Below are 25,333 nucleotides of genomic sequence, written 5' to 3' on the forward strand. Positions count from 1 at the left end.
ACAGAGCCGTTGTCATACCCACACTCCTGTTTGGTTCTGAATCATGGGTCCTCTACCGGCATCACCTACGGCTCCTAGAATGCTTCCACCAGCGTTGTCTCTGCTCCATCCTCAACATTCATTGGAGCGACTTCATCTCCAACATCGCAGTACTCGAGATGGCAGAGGCCGACAGCATCGAATCCACGCTGCTGATGGTCCAACTGCACTGGGTAGGTCACATCTCCAGAATGGAGGACCATTGCCTTCCCAAGATCGTGTTATATGGTGAGCTCTCCACTGGTCACCGAGACAGAGGTGCACCAAAGATGAGGTACAAGGACTGCCTAAAGAAATCTCTTGGTGCCTGCCACATTGACCACCGCCAGTGGGCTGATATCGCCTCAAACCGTGCATCTTGGTGCCTCACAGTTCAGCGGGCAGCAACCTCCTTTGAAGAAGACTGCAGAGCCCACCTCACTGACAAAAGGCAAAGGAGGAAACACCAAACCCCAACCAACCAATTTTCTCTTTCAACCGCTGCAACCGTGTCTGCCTGTCCCGCATCGGACTTGTCAGCCACAAACGAGCCTGCAGCTGACGTGAACATTACCCCTCCATAAATCGTCGTCCGCGAAGCCAAGCCAAAGAAAGAACATACTGGTTTATGTTTATTTGTCACAAAGTACCTCATACAATGAAAAGGGTTCTGTGAACAGGTTATCTATAATGACACTCAACAGACTGCAGATGCTGGAATCGGGTGCAAAACACAATCTGCAGTTCAAGCAGAGCATCTGTGGGAGAAAAAGAATGGTCAATGTTTTGAGTCAAAATCCTTTATCAAGACTAGATAAAATGTAGATTTCTACATTTAACCTGTCTCGATAAAGAGTTTCTGCCAGAATTTTCATCATTCTTTTTCTCCCATTCATGCTGCTTGACTCGCTGAGCTTCTCCAGCAGATTGTATTCAGGTTATTTCTAACATTACATACAGCCATGTAAAGAAGACAACCGACAGAGTATCAGATTATAATGAAAGGGAAGATGAATTCACACCAAGTAAGGGCAGCATGAAGGACAGCTATGGGGTTCATTTTAGAGCCTAATGGCTGCAGGGAAGAAACTGTCTTTGCCACAGGTTTACCACAGTGCATGTTTTCACACTTCTTTCCCATCATGAGGAAGGTATAAGAGTGTGTGACCAGGTGTGCTGGGCCATTCATAATATTTGTTGTCATCCCCAGGTAGCAGGAGATGTAAATGGAGTCCATGGAGGGGAGGGAAGCTTTCATTATATTTTAAGTTCCATTCATCATCTTCTGCAGAGCAGAGGAACTCCCATACCTCGCAATGATGCACCTGTAAAAGTTACTGAGGGACAAGGGAGACATGCTGAATTTCCTTTACCTTATTAGAAAGCAGAGGCTTTGGTTTTCTTTTCCCACAGTTGCTATCTTATCTGCCAAGTACTTGCAGCATTTTATCTTTTTACTTCAGATTTCTAGTAACTCTAATGTTCTGTTTAGGGAAGAAGTGTTGTGTTGTAACCATATCATTGCTTATATGAACAAAACACACCCCCCCACCCACAGACACCCCACCCCCACACACACACACACACCCCCCCCACACACACACACACACACACACGCACACACACACACACACACACACACACACACACACACACACACACACACACACACACACACACACACACACACACACACACACACACACACACACACTGTCAAGGCAATAGGTGCCTCCGGTCTGGGGTGGCATTGGCCAGCACATCTTTGGTGTGCTGGAATGCCCTGGAAGACTTGTCATCCCATCTTTTGACTTCCTGGTCATCAGAGCGCATGATGCTTGTCATTGCCAGTATGAACCTGTGGTAAACGTTTATCATACTGGTGAATTCTGTAGCCCTTTTACTGTGCATGGCTTAGCGAAATGCCAGACCACCTCGACCTTCTCAGGGAGGGGTGTAGCCCCATGTTTGTTTATCCTGTGCCCCAGGAAGTCAATGGTGTCTAGGCCGAATTGGCATGTTGCGGGGTTGATCATTGGCCTGAACTCACTCAAGTGGGTGCACAGTTATCTTAGGTAGGTGGCGTGGTCTTTGCAGCTGCAGCTGGCAATGAGGATATTATCCAAATAGATGAACGCAAATAGGAGGTCCCAGCCCACTGCATCCATCAACTGCTGAAAAGTTTGAACCGCATTCTTTAGACTGAAGGGCATGCGGAGAAATTCATACAAGCCAAAGGGGTTATGACTGAGGTCTTGGGGACGTCCTAGGTGTGCACTTGGATTTGGTTGCACCCCAGGATGAGGTCCACCTTGGAGAACACCCATGCTCCATGCAGGGTGGTGGAAAAGTCTTGGATGTGGGGCACGGGGTATCAGTTGGGCGTGGTGGCCTCATTGAGGTGGCGGTAGTCACTGCATGGCCTCCAGTCCCCTGCTGATTTGGACACTATGTGGAGGGGAGCAGCCCAGGGACAGTAGGAGCACCATACAATCCCCAGCTCCTCCATTTTCTTAAACTCCTCCTTCGCTAGGCTGAGTTTTATGGGAGGGAGCCAGCATGCCCTGGCGTAGAGAGGGGGGCCCTCATCAGAAAGTGATGCCTTACCCCATGCCTTGGCTTGGCTGTGGAGAACTGTGGCCCCACTATTAAGGGGAACTCCACCAGGATGCAGGTGAATTCATTGTCCGAGAGTGTTATTGAGTCCAGGTGGTGGGGGGCACGGGTAGCTTGGCTTCCCCCAGAGGCAGAGTCTGAAAAGTTCTGGCATGTACCAAGCACCATCCCTTGAGGTTGACAAGCAAGCAGTGGGCCCAAAGGAAGTCAGCCCCCAGGAACGGTTGTGCCATTGCCACAAGGGTGAAGGTCCAGCTAACGTGGCTGTTGCTAAATCGAATGGTGTAGGTCCCAAAAGTCCAAATGGAGGAGCTGTTGGCTGCCCTCAGTGCTGGGCCCTGCGGGTGTCAAGACCTGTGAGGGGGTAGGATGCTTATTTTGGCTCCAGTGTGAACCATGAAACACCTATGCGACAAGGAGTCCCAGACGTAGAGGACACTATCACATGGGCCAACCGCCACAGCTATCTACGACAGTTGGCCAGGGTATTTCCCAGAAACCCGCAGGGTGGGCAGCATTGACGGGCCTTCGCACCCCATCGCTGATGATAGTACTATAGCTGTCCCAGGGTATTAACTTGCCTCTCTGCTGGTCTTGATCTCACAGACGACTGTTTGTGGGGCTTACTGATGTGGTCTATGATGGCACTGGTGTCCTTCTTCACTCTCCAGAGTATGTCCTCTCAGGCCGCAATCTTCTGAAGTCCTCATTCGTGAGTAAGAGTCAGATATCCTCAGGCTGCTGCTCCAGAAAGATCTGTTCAAAGAGCAGGCAAGGGTATGGCCCTCGGTTAGAGCAAGCATCTCGCTCATTAGGGTGGATGGGGCCCTGACCCCCAATCTGTCCATAGGCAGCAATTAGGAGGTGCGCTTGTGCTGGGAGAGCCCAGAAGTCATGAGCCTGTAAGTCATGAGGCTTGGGAACCATGGGACCTTGGCTGTGTGGATAGAAAATTGGCTTGCAGGTAGAAAGCAGTGCCTGGAGATCAGTGACTAGTGGAGTTCCATTAGGTTCTGTTCTGGAACCTCTGCTCTTGTGATTTTTATAAATAACCTGGATAAAGAGGCAGAAGGATGGGTCAATAAGTTTGCAGATGATACAAAGGTTGGAGGAGTTGTGGATGGAGCTGAAGGTTGTTAAAGGTTACAAGAGGATATGGACAAGATGTAGAATTGTGTGGAAATTGGCAGATGGAATTCAATCTGGATAAGTGTGAGTTGAGACATTTTGAAAGGACAAACCAGGAGGCTGAATATAGGGTTAGTGGTCAGTTACTTAAGGGTGTCAATGAACAGAAGGACTTTGGGGTCCAAATCCATGCATCCCTCAAGGTCGCCACACAGGTTGATAGGATAGTTATGAAGGCCTATGGGATGCTGAGCTCCATTAATAAGGGGATTGAAATCAAGAGTCAAGAGGTCATATTGCAATGAGGTGAAAACAGAGTATGAGATGGCCATGTTGAACTATATGACTATAAATATTAACAGAATACATAACCAAATCAAAAGGAAGAGGCTATTAAATTAACTGAAAAAATAAAAAAAATTGTGCAGGAAATGCATCTAACTGAAGTGGAACACAATAAATTAAGGAGAGACTGGGTAGGGCACATAATGGCAACATCATATAACTCAAAAGCCAGAGGTGCAGCTATATTAATCAATAAAAATGTACCAATCAAAATAGAGGAGGAAATAATAGATCCAGCAGGGAGATACGTAATGATAAAATGTCAGATATATTCAGAACTCTGGAATTTGGTCAATATATATGCACCTAATGAAGAGGATCAAAAGTTTATGGAAGATATTTTTTGAAGATTGTAGATACGCAGTGGAATATATTGATAGGAGGGGACTTTAACCTTAATTTGGATTCAAACATGGATAAAACTGGACAAAAGACTAGCAGAAAGAACAAAGTAGCCAAATTTATGGTTAAATCAATGCAGGAAATGCAACTTTTGGATATATGGAGGAGACAACACCCAAAGGAGAAGGAATACTCATATTATTCGAGTAGACATAAAACATACTCAAGGATTGACCTGTTCCTGTTGCTGTTGTCAGCCCATATCCAAGGGAGAGTTAGGAAAATGGAATATAAAGCTAGATTGTTATCTGATCACTCATCATGTTATTAGCAATAGAACTGGAGGACATCCCACCAAGAACATATAGATGGAGATTAAACTCCATGCTACTTAAAAGACAGGATTTTAGAGAATCTATTGAGTCCCAAATTAAAGTGTACTTTGAAATAAATATGGAATCAGTGAAAGACAAATTTATATTATGGGATGCAATGAAAGCCTTCATCAGAGGGCAGATAATAAGTTATGTAACTAAGATGAAAAAGGACTACAGCTGGAAAGGGAAGTAGTAAATACAGAAAAAGAACTAGCAACAAGGGAAGATACAATAAAAAGAAGAGAAATGGCGGACAAAAAAATAAAATACGAAACACTACAAATGTATAAGGTGGAGAAGAACATAATGAAAATAAAGCAGAAGTATTACAAGCTAGGAGAAAAAAATGCACAAAATACTAGCTGGGTAGCTTAAAACAGAACAAGCTAAAAGAACGGTATTGACATCAAGGAAAAAGGACAAACAAATTACATATAACCCAACAGAGATCAATGAAAACTTTAAGGATTTCTACGAGCAATTATACCGAACTGAGAACGAAGGGAAAGAAGACAAAATAGAAGAGTTTCTAGCTAAAATTGAACTACTGAAATTGCAAGAAGAGGTGCAAAACAAATTGATAAATTGAAATAGAGGAAATATAAGATATATTAAAAAAGCTACCGAACAATAAAATGCCTGGGGAGGATTGACTCCCAATAGAATTCTATAAAACATTTAAAGAGTTACCAATTCCTCCTCTCCTGGAAGTAATGAACCAGATAGAAGAAACACAAAACTTGCCAGATTCATGTAAAACAGCAATAATTACAGTAATACCAAAGATGGGGAAAGATCCACTAACACCAGCATCGTATAAACCAACATCTCTACTTAACTCAGATTATAAGATAATAGCAAAACTATTAGCAAACAGATTGGCCGACTGTACCAAAAATAGTAAAACTAGATCAAACTGGATTTATTAAGAAAAGACGAACAACGGACAATATCTGAAAGTTCATTAACTTAATCCATGCAGTACAAGGAAATAAGACGCCAACAGTGGCTGTTGCTTTAGACGCAGAGAAAGCCTTTGACAGGGTAGAATGGAATTATTTATTCAAAGTATAACAGAGGTTCAACCTACCAGAGAAATATATTATTGGATTAAAGCATTATTTAAGGGTCCAATGGCGAAGGTGACAGTAAATGGAAATATATCGAACCAATTTAAATTAAGCAGGTCAACTAGGCAGGAATGTCCACTATCTCCCTCACTGTTCGTTTTAGCAATAGGACCATTGGCAGAACTGATAAGAACAGAAAATAAAATAAGAGGGATAAAAATAAAAGAGAAGGAATACAAAATCAGTCTATTTGCAGATGACGTTATAATATACTTAACAGAACCAGAAATATCAATAAAAGAATTACATAAGAAATTGAAGAGATATGGAGAAATATCAGGGTACAAGATCAACGCAAATAAAAGTGAAGCAATGCCAATGAATAATGCGGATTTCACAATGCTTAAAAAAGAATCCCCATTTAAATGGCAAACACAAGCAATCCGATACCTAGGTATTAGACTAGATAATAATTTAGGCCATCTATACAAATTAAATTATCAGCCATTAATGAAGAAATTACAAGATGACTTAGAACATTGGAAAGATTTACCACTAACACTGACAGGAAGGGTAAATTGCATTAAAATGAATATCTTCCCAAGGATACAATACCTATTTCAATCGTTACCAATTCCCTTAACAGAGAAATTCTGTTATGAGCTAAAGAAAATAATAAGGAAATTCTTATGGAAAAGGGGGAAACCGAGGATAGCGGTAGATAAATTAACAGAATGGTACAAACAAGGGGATTTGCAGCTACCAAACTTTAAGAATTATTATAGAGCAGCACAATCAAGATATCTATCAGATTTTTATCAAACAAGGGAAAAACCAGATTGGACCAGGATAGAGCTAGATAAAATAGGGGAGAAGATACCAGAACATATACTTTATAAGTGGGATGAAAAACTGGTGCAGCATAGAAGTTCACCAGTACTGCACCATCTGCTCAACATATGGAAGAAAATTCATGTAGAAAGAAAAAAAACAAATGACCAACTACCAAAATTATTATTGATGCAAAATCAACTAATCCCTTTCACAATAGATAACCTTTCCTTTAGAGAAGAGGAGAGAAAAGGGATTAAAAGAATAGAAAATTGTTTTTTGGGAAATAATTTATTATCATTTGAACAAATGAAATACAAATATGGAATAACTCATGGTACAATGTTTGCATACCACCAACTGAAAACCTACTTAAAGGACAAATTGGGAAGCAGACTGAGATTACCAGAAGGAAGCAGCTTTGAATATGTGATTACAGACATAATGATAATTAAAAGATTTATAACAAACATGTACATCAAGCTGCAAGAGAAAGAAAATTATGAAATAAGCTATAAACCCAAACAAAAGTGGGAACAAGATCTAAACATAAAGATAAAAAATGAAGTATGGGAAAAGCTATGCTCCGGAACTATGAGAAATATAATAAACACGAGGTTACGCATGATACAATATAATTGGTTACACAGGCTATATATCATACCCCAAAAGTTAAATAAATGGGACCCAACAGTATCAGATAGATGTTTTCGCTGTAAGAAGGAAACGGGAACAACAGTACATTCAATTTGGGCATTTGAGAAAGTGAAAAAGTTTTGGGAAGATCTAAATCAGGTATTAAATAAAATCACAAAAAGCAACATACCAAAAAATCCAGAGATCTTTCTTCTAAGTAATACAAGAAGTAAAGAATTGGGCCTTAAATTGGATAAAGTGCTATAAAGATTTATTATGATAGCCTTAGCTGTAGCAAAAAAATGTATAATGTCAACTTGGAAATCAGAAGAGAACCTGAGAGTACAGCAATGGTACATAGAAATGAATAAATGTATTCCACTGGAAAAAATTGCATATAATTAAAAAAATAAAGTCACATTATTTGAACAAATTTGGGAACCATACATGGGTCACAACAGAGATGGCCTACTGTGGACCTCCACCCCCTAAAATGATAGAATGAGAAGAAGATGAAATGAACTGACCCAGTGTGTAAAAGTAGATGACACAATTTTATTGTTTATTTTCATTGTGTGATGACTGTCAGAAATAAAACTTCTCACACATGAGTCTCTTTAAAACTGATGACACGACAAGCTTTATTTACAAGTCTGCAGAGTTGGACTCAACTGGTTTCTCACCAGTTAAGCCCCGATACATACAGTGCATTGATTTTTATACCCTTATTATTTGCCCTTCCCCTTCTTATTAATACTGTTTTAATTGGTTAGTATTACAAAAACATTCTAAGTATAACTGCATTATTAATTATCACGTTCGTTACGTACGCTGTGAACTCTACATTCACTAAATTCTGTTTCTCACACTTCTTATCAATCCTTTGTCTCCTGCATGTCTCTTACTATGACCATGAAAAGATAGGTTTAAAAAAACATATTCAGCAGATCCTTCTGTCCTTGACTGCTAGTAAACTCTCTGTCCGTTCTGGCTTCCCTGTTTATGATTAATCATCACATTTTAACTTAAGTCTTTTTAACCTAAATTCTCTATATAACAATGACATTGTTTAATGTGTTTATTGTATTGTATATGTTGAACGTTTAATGGGTTTGGAGGGGGATGGGAAGGAGGGAGGGAAGGGAGGGGGAAAAGGGGAGAAAATGACACTGTGTATATTCAAGAGGGAAATGTTTGTGTGTATTTTGATTAATATGGTTCATAGTGTGAAAAATTTTTAAAAATTTAAAAATAGAAAAAGAAAAGAGGTCATGTTGCAACTCTATAAATCTCTGGTGAGACCACACTTAGAGTATTGTGTTCAGTTCTGGTCACCTCATTATAGGAAGGATGTGGAAGCTATGGAGAGTGTGCAGAGAAGATTTACCAGGATGTTATGTGGATTGGAAAATAAGTCTTATGATGCAAGGTTAGCAGAGCTGAGACATTTTTCTGGAGTGTAGAAGGATGAAAGGAGACTTAATAGAGGTCAACAAGATTATGAGAGGCATAGATAAGGTGGACAGTCAGCACCTGTTTCCCATGATAGGAATATCAAACACCAGAGGACATATTTACAAAGTGAAGGGAGGGAAGTTTAGGGGAGACATAGACTCTCCCCTATGCAGAGAGTTGTGGATGCTTGGAATAGGAATGCCTTGCCAGGGATGGTGATGGAGGCTAAAACATTTGGGGCATTTGAGAGAGAGGCACACAGATGAAAGAAAAATAGAGGGTTACAGGGTAGGGTGGGTTTAGTATTTTTTTAAAGAAATATATGGGTCGGCACAACATTGAGGGCTGAAGGGCCTGTACTGTGCTGCATTATGTTCTATGTTTTATTTGAATTGGGCTTTGCCACATAGTCAAGGGCTATGCACACATCCTTGAGGTGCGCCTGTGTTGATCATTAGAGAGAAGGGAATATTTCCAATTCATACTGACTGAGATCTTTCTTTGAAGAAGTTAATGATCCAATGGTAGAAGGATGTGCAAATGCCAAAGTTTTGAGGCTTGTTGACCAACATTGAGGTGTTGAAGGCTGAACTGTAGTCAATGATGAGTAGCCAATTGTAGGTGATCCAGAGGTGAGTGGAGAGATGGCTTGCATCTAATTTATTATTTTCCTAATAGTTCAAGATAAATTGATAAGGACAGGATCTTACAAGTGTCATTGGAATTATATGCATTTTTTGCATTTCATAACTTTTAGTTGGGGATTAATCTGTTTATCAACTTGTGTTGTGCTTATATTTTTATGGCATCAAAAACAGCAGTGAGATTTTGGGAATCCTTTTAACTATCTATTTTGTTGAGGTACAAGTTGAAACTCTACTATACATTTGAACCCTGTAGGGGCCAGTGATGCAGATTGCACAAACACACCCAGTAACCTTCACAAGAGATTTATTCTCAGAGATAGGGTTTGTTATAAAAACAGCAATAAGCTCTGCAATATATTTAAACCTTGGGCCTATCATTGCCATAAAGTTTTGCAATTCATTAACCGAAGTGTGAGATGATGATTGTTTTAGTTGGGATTACAATGGCATCCACTGTGTCTCAAATATTTATTTAACTACCCTCCTCCACCCATTTGAATGAAGTGAGGTTTAACCATTATTTGAAACTCATGGATAAGACCTTTTCCGATTGTGCAGGTAATGAAATTTGTAACCTGGAATGTGCTTTAGAAAACTGCCGATGTCATTCCATCTCTACTAAAAGCAATCACCAAGTCCCTTTGGTAGTTTGCTTTGACATTTTAGTATGGTACAAAGGCAAGTTGTAATGCCAAGACATGCCAAGTTTTAGCTCCTTTCATTACTGAAGCTATTTTCTTCTCTACGAACACTATTTTTTAGCTGAGAAGGCAAGCATGTTGCATCTTTTAAGCTGTCTTGTGCCATTGACACTGTTAGTAAAATGTAATTGAGATTTACTTGGGGGTTTTTGACCATAGGCTGAGGTGAAGGATATTTTTACCATTCTTTTACTCGGTCTGGGCCATCCAGAAAAATATTGTTACCAATCTTGTCTCACTCCTTCTAGATTTGCTTCTTAAGTTTATTGCGGCATTTTGAAAGTTGGCTGTTGGAATTTTGTGAGATGAAATTAGTTTTTGTGCAAGATCAATTATTATCCGCTTCTGCTATAGCTATTTATTGCACACATTTTTGCTTCCCTGACTTTATCATCTTTATTGACTATCATCAACATGAAGACATTTACCTCCCCCTTCCACAAAATACATAACTAGAATAATCTTCATAAATTTCCCTGGACATTTCTATGTAGAATTAAAATTGTGGGCAGTTTCCCAGATTGCTCTAAGCAGTGAAACCCTGTTCTACCACAAGCTAAAATTCAGATTGCACAGCCTATGCACATCCAAGTTCCTACTTTCACATCTGGTCTTTTACATGTATTCCTTAGTCAGCTACAGACTTTTCACTATCAATGCTTGCCTTGTTGTTGTCCCACATTCCAGAACTTACTTTTCTGAAATTCTTCAGGAATTACAGTATCTTATTTTTTTTTTGGATCCCTGGTCATCTCCATTGTGAGCTGTGAGGTTGGTTTTCACTAATAATTTAGTTAAATTATATAAACCATATCTTGGTGTATCTTACATACCTGTGTGGCTGCAACAGGTTAGAATTTTAGTGTATTTATACACTGTACTTATGTATATGACAATAAACTCTCATACTCATCTTCATTGATGATGAGCCCTCACCTTCTCGCTTTGCAAAAAGTCTTGTTTAGAACAGTTCATTCCTCTGAGAAGATTTCTAGAATTTCTCCTGGCTCCCTGCGACCTAATAGTGATTGCAACTCCTGCCTGGATCCTGGGGATTCTTGCATGAACCTCTCCACCTTTTACAGGGTTGGATATTGTTCTTCAAATTCTCTGAGGATCTGTCCCGGAGCCTCCACGTCGATGGAATCATGAAGAAGGCCTGCCAGCGGCTATACTTCGTGAGGTGTTTGAGGAGACTTGTTATGTCACTGAAGACTCTTGGAAACTTCTACAGATGTACTATGGAGAGCATTCTGACTGGTTGCATCACTGTCTGGTATGGAGGGACCAACTCTCAGGACAAGAAAAAACTCCAGAGGTTGTTAACACAGCCTGTGACATCACAGACACCAGACTTCACTCCATCAAGGACATTTACATGAGTGTCTTAAAAAAGCAGCCTCTGTCCTCAAGGACAGGCTATGCCCTCTTCACTCTGCTACCATCAGGAAAAAAGTACAGGAGCCTAAAGATGTGCACTCAGGGGCACAAGGACAGCTTCCATTGCCATCAGATTCCTGAATGTTCAATGAATCGAAGACAACTGCCTTCCTTTGACTTTTTGTGCACTATTTTTATTTAGTGGTGAACAAGTGGTTTTATATGAATGTTTGCACTCTGATACTGCTGCAAAATAACAATGTGACTTGTTCATGACAATAAATTCTGATGTGCTCTTTTGAAACTCGTCTCTTGGACATTTCTCTCATTTTCGATCTCAGAATATGTTTTCTTTTATAAACCGCGATAAATATCGTAAAGAAATGGAACTGGAGGTTAAATTTAGAACTGTGTTTTGAAATAACTGCTGAGCTCGAAATAGTTTCAACAAGAAAATAGGTGCCGTCATTTTGGAGGCGCGCAAGCGCTGTCAAGGAAGTCGTCCCTCCACGCAGCACGCACGGGGATTGGAGAGGAAAAAGGGGGAGGGGGCTGTTGGAGTAAGTGCTGGGCTGCGCGCATGCTCAGTGCCGGGTGCCGAACGGTTTCAGTCGCCCGGCCGGGCCGGCGTGATCGCGGTGCGCGAGCGAGCGAGAGAGAGAGCGAGCGAGCGGGCGGTCGGTCACCGGGCAGCTGACAGGTAACGGCAATGGACGACGGCCGTTGAGCTCTCGGTGAGGGCGCCAAACCTCGAGGATGGAGATCGAGAAAAGAACGAATGGCTACGAATACGAAGAGAAAAACGGTTTAACGCCCCTGAGTAAGTGAGCAGCGAGGTGATTTTATTTTGAAGTGGGGGGCGGTTTCGGGAGCGTCGGGATGGACTCCTCGGCCCCGGACGGTACTTCGGTTTCGCTGCATCTTGGACAAGTTATTGCGGGCGTCGGCGAGGGATCGGGCCGCTCCCCCGGCTCCCGGTGCTATCAGCAGTTCAGGAGCGGGCGACGGGGCGGAATTGCGGAAAGCCCGGTGCGCAGCTTAGTTTAGTGACAAACTGCAGCTGGGGGACATTTATTTGCAATGTGTTTCTCTGCAGTGATGAGTCTTTGTAAGGTCGTAAAACGTGAACTTTTGAACTTGAGAGCGCCCTGGAGCAATTAGGAGAAGGCATAATAAGGACACCGCCGAATTACAAAGGATGTATAAAAAGAATGGAAAACCCCATCAATCAAAATAGCATCACATCATAAAACCTTGCATTCTGCTGACCGGGGTAGTGGCTTCGAGATGCAATGCGTTCATGTCGTAGTCTCGGTTAAAATTAACTCCAGAATCGGAGTCGAACACAATTTTTTTCATTTTGTGTTCTTTAACCTACCCAGTGCAAATTATTAAATGCCACGCCCGAAAGAGTGGGACGTGTTTTTGGTGTGAGGGAGCTGAATGAAAAGGTTATTGATGAGGGTAAAAGGGTATCGAGAAGTTCGACATGAAATACTGCGGATCCTGGGAATGAGATGTCAATCAAATATTTCGAAGTACGCGAGCAGTCATTTGTTGAAGTTGACTTGCAGGAGAAAAGAGAACAAGTTGAGTTTACAGTGAAAACAGATCATACAAGCAACCAAGTAATCGATCTAACCCATTTTGTTGCACTGTGTGTTAGCGGTCACCTTTAATTTTTTTTTCGCAGTATTTATCCATTTTATTGAGTTATCTCTTTGATTTACTGTTTTGTATCTATTTGCATTCAGTATTGCATTTTTCTGATTTCCAAGTTTTTTTTTTAAAGTCCCAGCCTTTTGAAAACGCTGAAATACAGTTATTTATTTTGGTTAATGCATTGATTATTGACCCCTGTGAATTTCTCATTTGCACATTTTTAGTTTAAGTTAAAATGTATTTCGCTTCATGGAGTTTGTTTTCTGCAACAAACATTTTCCATTTTAAGGTGGATATAATTTGATAAGCCAACAGAATTTTGTTGATAATAAGGCTAAGTGCCACTGTGACCATTTTGGATAATAAAACTTATCAATTATTAAATTTTAATAAGTTTAGCTTCTGAGGTAGTTAGTGACTTTTTTTTTGCCTTGGATAGATTTTATTGCCTCATAACATCTATTGGAAGAATACTGAGAGAAGAAGGCAATTCTGCTCTTTTTCTCACTTTGCCGCAACTTTTTTTGTTTCGTGATGTTTAAGATGGTGAGTTTAATAGCTATATCAATGTGAATTGTTCATCAAGCAGTGCAATGCCCATCAACAATCTCATGATTCTGAGAATCAAGCTACCTTCAGTAGTGCTATCTTCAGTTGCAGTGTAGAAGAACAGGCTTAAGAATGTGCTGGAAGGGAAAATATTGAAATTTCTAGAAAATAATTAAAATGATTGTAGAGAGATTTGCAAATAGACCTTTGCATTGTGACAATCATAGAAATGTAATCAGGACATTAGCTGTTTTCAGGCAATTTGGATTTAAAACATGAACATTTGCATTTGTATATCTAAACATTTATTTGAATTACTGGTCTTTATTTGGCTTTTAAGTGTTGGTGGTTGGGGGTAATGTTACTGTCATGATGGGAGAGGGATGCAGGTGTGCATCTTCTAAAAAGAATACTACTCCTGCTTTGAATATTGTAACATTAGTTTAATATTGTATTAGATCTGATTTAACTATTGGGTCTCAATAACATGTGTCATCATTTGACTTTTACCCTTTCTACATCTTGTGCCAAAGTATGAAGGATAGAAAAAATGTGGATTATCTGCTAATTCAGTATTAAAATAATGCTAAAATGGAGATGGAGGCTATCCTTGAAATAAAAGTAACATTTCTTGCACCAACAGCTTTATGACTTAGCAAACATGATTATTCTGTGAAATACTTTGCATAATATCTAAAGAATGAAGGTGGTATGATGAGAGGAAACATCAGTATAAATAAATTCTGTATCACGTAGTAATAGGAAGCTTTTGATATATAGTGAAATGCTTCATGTTCTGGACCAAAAAGTGTGCCATCAATTTGAAGTGTGATCTTTTAGAAGATGGCTTGGCCTGTTGGAAAGTCACTATGCACATACCAAAAAAAAACGTTTGCAGAACTAAATAGTTGGAAATAAGGCAATGAGATGAATGGTTTTGTTTTAGCTTGTTATTTGTGGTTGGAGGTCAGTGGGTAATGGGCATTTGATTCTGCATGGGATAATTCCCAGCATAATGTGCTAAGATTTTACTGGAAGACATGAATTGTATAATTGAAGAAAAACATCCTTCCCAAAATAATGATCAAAATGATTGGTCTTATTTTATAATAGATGCTGCAATATTAAAATCTGTTGAATACTGTCATGCTACAATGTATTCTTAAAATTCACATTTTGCCTTCATAGCAGTTCTGGAAGTGTTTTGTTCTCTTGATTCCCTTGCATTTCTTGGAAGATGACATGTTTTGAGATTGGGAAATATTAGAAGCTGAGAAGTGACATCTACATCTTTTATTCAAAATTCCCTTAAATCTTTTATTTTTAGATATATTTTATCATCTTTATTTCATAAAATAATCCCTTGTTAATAGCATTACTAGCTCCTGCTTGTCTAAATATTTTGATTTATTTTGTAGAATAAGATTATTTGCTCATTTTCCAATCATTCAATTTTCATTAATTCAGTTACTCTTGTTAATCTGTAGTTGTCATTTACTGCACCTCGCACTCATGATATGGTGGCCTCCATATCGTGGAGATTGGACGCAGACTGGGAATCACTTTGTTGAGACCTTTTCTCTGTCCGCTGTGACAGTAAGAACCTCCAATGGCCAACCATTTCACTTCTGCATCTCCTTGCCACACTGAGCTGACTGTCCATTGCCTTGGGTACTGCCACATTAAGGCCACAAGTAAATTGGAGGAACACCACCACAAGGTGTCAGGCCCTGATGATGTACCTGGCAGGATTCTGAAAATCTGTGCTAACCAACTAGCTGGGGTGTTCATGGGCACTTTCATCTACCATTCCTGTAGTTGGAGGTTCCCACCTACTTCAAAATGGCATCAATCATCCCGGTGCCCAAGAAGAGCAGAAATAACTATTGCCCAGTAGTACTCACGACTGTGATGAAATACTTGAGAGGTTGGTTATGGCCAGAATTAACACGAACCGAAGTAAAGATGTGGACCCACTGCAATTCACCTCCCATCAAAATTGCTCTACAGCAGATGCAATATCATTCCACTGAACTCTGGATCACCTAGATAACAGCAACACATACATCTGGCTACTCTTCATTGTCTACAGCTCAGTCTTTAACAACATCATTCCTTCAGTGTTTGACAACAAGCTCCAAAACTTGGGCCTCTGCAACTAGATCCTTGACTTACTCATTGGAAGACCACAGTGAGTACGAATTGGAAACTATGTTGTCTCTTCACTGATAACACGGACACACCTCAAGGATGCATGCTTAGCCCACTGCTCTATTCACTCTACACCCATGACTGGGTAGCTAGGCACAATTCAAATGCCGTCTACAAATTTACTAATGACACCTCGATAATGGCAGAATCACCAACGGCAATGAGAAGTTATACTGGAGGGAGATAGATCAGCTAGTTGAGTGGTGTCACAACACCACCTTACACTCAAAAATATTAGCAAAACCAAGGAGATGATTGTGGACTTTAGGGAAAACACAAATCAATCCTCAGAGTTTTCAGCAGTGAGAAGGTCAAAAACTTCAAATTCCTGGGTGTTGTAATTTCTGAGGCTCTGTTCAGGGGCCTCTATGAAAATGCAATCACGAAGAATCCTCGTGAGGAGATTTAGTTCATTACCAAAGACATTTCTGCAGGTAAATCATGGAGAGCATTCCATCGAGTTGCTGGTATGGAGGTGTCAATGTACAGACCAGGAAAAAAATTCCGAGTTGTTAACTCGGCCAGTGACATCACTCCATCGAGGACATCTGCAAGAGACTGCTTTATCTTAAGAAAGCAGCCTTTATCTTCAAGGATGCAATTATCCAGACCATGCCCTCTTCACATTGCTACCATTAGGAAAAATGTACACAAGCGTGAAGACGAGCACATAGCGGCACAAGGGCAGCTACTTCCTCTCTGCCATCAGATTTCTGAATGGACAATGAACCACAGACACTGCCTCACTTTGACCTGTTTTTTTGCACTATTTATTTTTGAAGTGAAATTTATAGCAATATTTTCACTGTAATCCTGCTGCAAAACAAATTTTATGACTGGTTAATGATGAGGCAATTAACTGAGAGGTAGCTGAGGCATGAAAGAATGGAATGACAGTTGTCGAGTTGGAAACTTTAATTTCCATATAGATCGGGAAAATCAAGTTGATCGAGGTAGTCTGGAGGATGACTGCATAGAATGCATCCGTAATAGCTTTCTTGAGCAGCATGTTAAGGAACCAACAAGGGAGAATGCTATTTTGTGCAATGAGATAGGTAAAATTGACAATCTAGTAGTTAGGGACCCTCTTGGAAAGAGCGATCATTGTATGATTGAATTTCTCCTACAGATGGAGGGTGCAATAGTTAGATCTAAAACTAATGTATTATGCTTGAACAGGATGACGACAACCGGATAAGGGAGGAATTGGTCAGCATGGACTGGGAGCACAGGCTAGTTGGCAGAACATTTGAGGAACAGTGGAAAACTCAGATTTTTTTGCAGTGCTCAACAAAAATATATTTTAAAAAAAAAAGGTAGTAAGAGAGTGAAGAGTCAGCCTTGGTTAACTAAAGAAATAAAGAAAAGTATAAAATTAAAAGCTTGTGTACAAAGTCCCCAAGAGTAGTGGAAAAATGAAGGATTGGGAAAACTTTAAAAGGCAACAAAAGACAACGAAACGAGAAATAAAGAAAGGAAAGAAAGATTATAAAGGTAAATTAGCACAAAATATAAAAACTGATAGCAAAAATGTTTATAAATATATAAAACGGAAGGTGGCTAGAGTCAACATGGGTCCCTTGGAATATGAGAAAGGAAAATTGATATTGAGTAATGAGGAAATGGCTAAGGCACTGAACAGATATTTTCTGTCAGTCTTTACAGTGGAAGACTTGTCCAGCATGCCAAAGAGTGGTGATAGGGATGCAATTAAAAGAATTGTTTCAAAAGAGATCGTGATAAGCAAACTAATGGGACTGAAAGCAGACCAAAGGGATGCACAACAACAGGAGTTGTAATCAATGCGTTGGTAGCCATTTTCCAAAATTCTCTGGGTTCTGGGCAGGTCCTGGCAGTTTGAAAGATGGCAAATGTCACACCACTTTTTAAGAAGGGATGTAGGGAAAATACATTAACTATTGGCCAGTTAGCTTAACGTCTATAGTCAGGGAAAATGCTTGAAGCTGTCATTAAGGATGAAATAGCGAGACATTTAGAATGAAGGGGTTCCATCAGGCAGATGCAATGTGGATTCAGAAAGGGCAGGTCTTGTTTGACAAACTTTCTTTGAGGATATAATGGGTGTGGTTGAATGAGGGGAACAAATTGATGTTGTATATTTGGATTTCCAGAAGGCGTTTGAGACTTATCAATAAGGTACAAATGAATAGAGTCGGGGGAAGTATATAGGATTGGTTAACTGACAGAGGGCATAGAGCTGGGATAAATGGTGTTTTTCTGATTGGCAGACAGTGGTAAGTGGGGAGCTGCAAGGGTTGATGGTGGGCCTGCAGCTGTTCACCATTTACATTAATGATTTGGAAGAGGGGACAGAGTGTAGTGTAGCCAAGTTTGTGGATGATACTAAATTGAGTGGAAAAGCAAATTGTACAGAGGATGTGGAGAGGCTGCAGAAGGATTTAGTTAAGTTAGGTGAATAGGCAAAGGTCTGGCAGATGGAGTACATTGTTAGTAAATGCAAGATCATCCACTGGTAGGAAAAATAGAGCAGATTATTATTAAAATGGTGTAGTGCAGAAGGACTTGGAAGTGCTTGTGCATAAATTGCAAAAAGTTGGGTTGCAGGTACAAGACATTATTAAGAAGGCAAATGGAATGTTGGCTTTCATTGCTAGAAGAATTGAATTCAAGAACAGGGAGGTCATGGCTGCAATTGTAAAGTTACTGGTGAGGCTGCACCAGGAGTTTTGTGTACAGTTCTGCTCTCCATACTTGAGGAAGGATATACTGGCCTTGGAGGCAGTCCAGAGCTATCCAACCTGTGGACGATCCCTAGCTCCTGTAGTCGGGAGAATTTTTCCTTTGCCATTTGTAGCTTCTCGGGGGACAACTGTCTGGCTTTGGCATGGTGGGGTGGAGGGGAACCTGAGATGTGATGGCGGATGTGAACTGAGGCTGCAGGATGCTGGGGAATTTGTTGAGAATACTCGTCCTTGCGGCTGCTAATGGTGGCTATTCCCGAGTTGCACGTGCTTGTGGAATCAAGGTGGACAGTTTGAAAAATGCGGGCATGCACCAACCATTTGCCTTTTATGTTTACCAACAGGCTGTATGCCTGGAGGAAGTTGGCTTCCAAAAGCGCCATGCCCACCGTGGCCAACACAAACCCAGTGAAATTTGTCTTTGCCGATCTGGACGCTGTGTGCGCCAAAAGTCTTGATCGTGGATCCATTGGCTGCTCATATTGTGGGGCCTCATGCTCGGTGGGGGTCTCAAGGGTGGTCGGGGGAAACATACTCAGCTCTGCTCTGATGTCCACCATGAAATGTCAGCCACTGGTCTTATCGGTTATGTGCAGGATGCTGTTGGTGTTGCCAGCCATCAATGACGGCTGGTCAGGTTGTTTCCCTGAAACAACACTTGCACTTGCAGGCTTGAGCCCCCCAGTGTTGATGGTAGAAGCACCAGGTGACGTGGGGCTCTGCCGGTTTATGGTTGGGGGAGAGCCTGCGGTTGGCTGGGTCCGTGGTGGGTGATCTGACTGAAGGTGGCGTTGTTTTCTCGTTTCATCTGTCAGAGCACATCCGCACAGGCTGCGACTCTCTGTGGATCTGAGAAGTCCTCATCTGCCAGCAAGAGTTGGATGTCTTCAGGCATTTGCTCGAGGAAGGCCTGCTCAAACATCATACAGGGTCTGTGACCCTCTGCCAGTGCGAGCATCTCATCCATGAGGGCGGATGGGGTTCTGTTGTCCAGACCGTCCAGGTATAGGAGCCTGGTGGCACGCTGCTGACGGGCGTGGCTGAAGGTGCCAAGGAGGCAGCTTTTGAGGTCGAGGTATTTACCTTCCTCCGGTGGGTTGTGGATCAGGTCATCCACCCTGGCCACGGTTTCTTGATTAAGTGCGGTCACGACATGGTAAAACATTGTGGCATCTGAAGTGATGTGTCAGGTAAAACTGCGCCTCCCCCTGCCCGAACCAAGTGCGTGGGTAATACATCCAGAAGGTGGGGGAGTTTCACACCCGACCGCGTTGACTGTTGCTGAATCTATGTCAGGAGGCAAGAAAAATGTCTGGACTCACTGGGGTCACCAATTTAGTGGCAGCTACGAACTCTGAAATACACCACAGGACACTGAGGGGTTTCAGTTGAACTGGTTTATTCAAACTTTGCATGCGCCCTTTAAAGGCAGCGTGAGCTATGCCCTGCGCTGGCGGTGAGATCATCATGTTCGCCCAAGGCGCACGCTGTGGTTGAAGCCACGAGCCATTAAGATATCCCCGATGGCGCCATCTTCCCGCAGCTGCCCTGCTGGCACGGAGATACAAGCGGGGGCTGGTTTGCCGTGAGAGATGTGCGCCACCACGGTCCTCTGGGACCATATCAGAATTTATTGTTTCTTGAAAAATCATTACCAATGCTTTCACAATCTCTACCACTACTTTTTTCAGAACTTGAGGGTCCAATCTATCTGGTCCAGGAGATTTATCCACCCTTGGACTATTCAGTTTTCTGAGTACTTTCTACTCACTTCCTTTCTCTGATCTCTTCAACATCTGGCACACTGCTAATGTCTTCCACAGTAAAGACTGATTTAGTTCTTCTAACATCTCTTTGTCTCCCATTATTATTTCTCTAGCATAATTTTATAGTGGCCCGATATCTACTTTTACTTTTTTATTCTTCATATACTTGAAGCTATTTTTGTCCTCTTTGATGCTTCATCTTTTCCTTCCTTATGAGTTTTTAAAGTTGCCTTCTGCAAGTTTTGCAAAACTTCCCAATGCTCTATTTTCCCACTAATTTTGCTTCCTTAGTTGTGACATTTTGTCCATTTGAATTGTTCCTCGTTTTTGGTATATATTTATCCTGCACTTTCCTCATGTAAAAACTCCACCCATTGCTAGTTCACCCTTCAAATTTATATTTCTTAATTGCTAATTGCTCTCTTATGCCAGTATAATTCCCTTATAATTCTGAAATATTGACACATCTGGTTTTAGTTTCTTGTTAAATCTCAAATCTCAGTCATATTGTGATCACTGCCCCCTAATGGTTCCTTTACTCCAAGCTCTCTAATCACCTCTGGTGTATTACACGGCAGCCAATCCAGTACAGCCAATCCCCTTGTGGGCTCATCATCAAGCTGTTCTAAAAAGCCATCTCAGGCTTTCTACAAATTCTCTCGATCCAATCCCAACCTGGTTTTCCCAATCTACTTGCCTGTTTAAAATCTCCCATGACTACCCTTCTGACACACTTCTTTTTGCTGTTGTAATTTGTTGTCCACATCCTGGCAAAAGTTTGAAGGTCCTGATAACTTTCAACAGTGTATTTTTCCCTTTGCCATTTCTTAACTCAACCCATAGTGATTCTATATCTTCACCTCTTTCTTTTATGTCACCTCTTTCTTTTATGTCACCTCTTTCTTTTATGTCACCTCTTTCTTTTATGTCACCTCTTTCTTTTATGTCACCTCTTTCTTTTATGTCACCTCTTTCTTTTATGTCACCTCTTTCTTTTATGTCACCTCTTTCTTTTATGTCACCTCTTTCTTTTATGTCACCTCTTTCTTTTATGTCACCTCTTTCTTTTATGTCACCTCTTTCTTTTATGTCACCTCTTTCTTATGATTTAATGTTTCTTACCAACCAAGCCATGTCACCCCCTCTGCTTACCTGTCTATCCTTAATGCCCACTGTGTATCCTTGGACATTCAGCTCCCAATGACGTCGATCCTTTAGCAGCAATTCTGTCATGGCCACAACATCATACCTAAACTACAAGGTTATCCACTTTATTTCTTATGCTGCATCCATTTAAATACAATGCCTTTAGCCCTTTTTTCCTCTTTGGAATTGAAATTGTTTTCAGATCAAAATTGAACACATTGTTAGAAGACAAATCTTTTTCAGTGAAAGATGAGCTTTATGCACTTAATGTGATCAAGAATAAAAGTCAAACCCAAGTTGCACGTGACCTCTGCATACCTGAATCAACACTTCATGGCTGGAAATCTCAGGAAGTTAAGTTATATGCGTTGCTTTGGAATGTCAAGGAGGAGGCAGGATCAAAGGCCGAATGCATGAAGACAGCCAAAAATGTCAGCCTCTGACTCCCTGTGCGAGTGGTTCATTTAAACATGCTTAAAAGGCCTTCCAATTTCTGGGCCTATTCTCAAAGCTCAAGTTGAAGTTTGACCAGCTGATCAACGGAGAAACCTTACAGTTCAAAGTTAGCAATGAATGGCTAGACCAGTTTAAACGGCATCACGGGATTTCTCAAGTGTTAGTCTCTGGAGAAATTGGCAGCGGCATTGTTGGCTGAGTCATCGAAAACCCAGCAGAACTAAAAACTTTCTTAGAAGAAGGTGGCTACGTCAAAGAACAAGTGTGCAACTGTGAAACATCTCTACTACAAGATGATCCAGACTGCACACTGTCTAGCATAGATGATGCCAATCGATGTGAGGGGTTCAAACAATGCAAAGATCGTGTGATGTTGTTTTGTGTTAACAAGACTGGAACACAAATTAAAACTGCTTATAGGGGTGTATTATAGACCATCTAATGGGGAACGATAACTAGAAGAGCAAATTTGTAGGGAGATAGAAGATATTTGTAATAAACACAGGGTTGTGATTGTGGGAGATTTAAATTTTCCACATATAGATTGGGAAACCCATTCTGTGAATGGGGTGGATGGGTTGGAGTTTGTAAAATGTGTGCAGGATAGTTTTTTTTACAGCAATACAAAAGAGGTACCAACTTGAGAAGGGGCATTGTTGGATCTACTGTTGGGGAATGAGATGGGTCAGGTGACAGAGGTATGTGTTGGGGAGCATTTTGGGTCCAGTGATCATAGTGGCATTAGCTTCAAAGTAATTATGGGAAGGGATAGGTCAGGGCCGAGGGTTGAGGTTTTTGATTTGTTGGGGGGGGGGGGGAGCTAGATTTGAGGAGATGTGAAAGGAATCGCAAGGAATGAATTGGTATAATTTGTTTTATCGGCAGGATGTAGTGGAAAAATGGAGGCCTTTTAAAGGTGAGATTTTGAGGGTACAAAATCTTTGTGCCTGTTAGGTTTAAAAGTAGGGTCAAAAGTTTGAGAGAGATGGTTTTCAAGAGATATTGGAAGCTTGGTTTGAAAAAAGAGGGAGACCTATAATAAATATAAGAAACAAGGAATAAAGGAGATGTTTGGAGAATACATTGAATGTAAAAGGAATCTTAAGAAAGAAATTAGAAAAGCTAATAGAAGGTATGAGGTGACTATAGTGCTGGAAGACTGACGTGGTGCACATGTGGTTCCATTGTTTAAAAAGGGTTTGAGGAGCAAGCCTAGCAATTATCAGCATGTAAGTTTGACGTCTGTGGTAGGTAAATTAATGGAAAGTGTTATTAGAGATGGGGTGGTGTGTGTGTGTATAGAGGGAACAAAGGATTTGTTCGAGGAAGGTCATGTTTGACCAATCTTGTTGGATTTTTTTGTAGAGGTGACTAGGAATGTTGGAGGGTAGAGCAGTGGATGCTGTCTATGTGGACTTCAGTAAGGCCTTCGATAAAGTTCTGCGAGGAAGGTTTGGTTGTTAGTTATTAATTTTGAGATAGTCAAATTAATTCAACAGTGGCTGGAAGGGAGGTGCCAGAGAGTCATAATGAATAAATGTTTGTCAGATTGAAGGCTGATGACGAACAGTGTGCCTCAGGAATCTGTATTGGGTCCATTGTTGTTTGTCATATACATTAATGATCTGGATGATTGGGTGGTAAATTGATTAGTAAATATGCAGATGATACTAAAATAGGTGGAATTGTGGATAATGAAGAAGGTTTTCGAAGATTGCAGAGCAATGTGGGCTAAAAGATAAATTTAATGCTGATAAGTGTGAAGTGCTTCATTTTGGTAGGAATATTCAAAACAGGAGATGAGTAGTAAATGGGAGGGTATTGAAGAATGTAGGGGGGTGGTCGCAAGATGCAGAGAAAATAGGAGGCAGAATCCCAGAGCTCCCAACATGGAAAGAAAATTAACGGAAGAAAACTTCAAAATAATCATAAAGGGCATGGGAACAGATCAAGAATATAAAAATGACAATAAAAGGCAAGTCCACATCAAATAAATCGTGAAGAAGAACCTTTTAAGCAGAAGACCAGAGTGGAGGAGACTTGTGGCGAGGAAAATGGTGTCAAGGCCCACTGAAGGAACAACCACTTCAAGTGTGCAGCCTGCTCAGCAGGAGTTCCCAGTCTCGAGAGAGGATGTCACCAAGGCCAGCGGGTAGCAGCAGAAGATCCCACGTAGAGGAGGAAGAGAGGGGTTTGGATTTCTCCCCCCCCCTTTCCTGCAATGGGAAGGTCAGAGGGAGCGTCCCTGTGGCACGGGAGATCCAAGTGACGGTCGCGACCTAGGGGAGCAGGGCACCGTGATGACTGACCCAAGCCGGCGTATGAGGAGGTTGGGGTTTTCATTACTGGATCTGACCCCGAGGGAAGTGTCGCAGCTTTCCGGTTTTGGTGGCGGGTCCAGCCCTGGGTCGAGAGGAGCCAGGCAGCATCTGGCCTGACGAGGAGACTAACACTGGTGGCAGATCCTGTTGCAGGTTGGTTAGAGCTGCGGGTGAGGTTGATCCAGGCAGTGTTGGCTCAGTTACAGAGGTAAATTCCCTCCCTGTGTGATATAATGAAAACACTCAACTTCATGGAAAAAAGGGCTGAAGATAAAATGCAAGAAGCCCTTTCAGGATTACTAGGAAGGGTATCAGAAGTTGAGGAAAGAGTGGGGACAACTGAAGATGTTATAAATGGGAAGGAAGATAAATACCTTGATGAAGGAAAGGGACTGGTTATGGGGAAGGTATATGGAAGTGATAGATTAGGCAGTAAAGACTCATAGACTCCGGAATCTTTTTCGACAGCAATCATTACAATGATTTTGAAAAAAGGTAAGAACTGTTCAAACCGTCCTCTTATAGACCTATTTTGGTATTAAACGTGGACTATAAGATGATAGCCAAAGCCCTGGCAAATAGATTGGTGAAGCATTTGCCAAAACTAATTAACAAAGAACAAGTGGACTTTGTACAAAAAAGACAGGTGCCAGATAATGTGGGCAGACTACAATGCACCTGGCACAAACCAGAAATGAGAGGGGTCTCGCTGTGGCGCTCGATGCAGAAAAGACATTTGATAGATTAGAGTGGAACTTTTTATTTAAAGTCTTGGAGAAAATGGGGCTAGGGCCAACTTTTATTAATTGGATAAGAGCGAAGATTGTGGCCAATGGGAAAATTTCTTCAGCCTTCCCAATCACAAGATCAAACAGACAGGGATGCTCACTATCTCCAGCTCTGTTCGTACTGGCTATGGAGTAGTTGGCTGAGGCCATTCATCAGGATTCAGA

General features: G+C 41.3%; 1 protein-coding gene across 2 annotated transcripts in view; it reads left to right on the forward strand.

Moving 5' to 3' along the window:
* Positions 1–12,150: 12,150 nt before the first annotated feature.
* Positions 12,151–25,333, forward strand: part of LOC138738226 (nuclear receptor subfamily 6 group A member 1) — a 323,219-nt gene continuing 310,036 nt past the window's right edge. For both annotated transcript variants that reach the window (XM_069888368.1, XM_069888369.1), the window contains exon 1: positions 12,151–12,366. In XM_069888368.1, coding sequence (XP_069744469.1) covers positions 12,303–12,366 — 64 coding nt within the window. In that variant the 5' untranslated portion in view covers positions 12,151–12,302. The remainder of the gene's footprint in view (positions 12,367–25,333) is intronic.

This window comes from Narcine bancroftii, chromosome 1 (assembly GCF_036971445.1).
Source record: "Narcine bancroftii isolate sNarBan1 chromosome 1, sNarBan1.hap1, whole genome shotgun sequence".
Lineage (NCBI taxonomy): Eukaryota > Metazoa > Chordata > Chondrichthyes > Torpediniformes > Narcinidae > Narcine > Narcine bancroftii.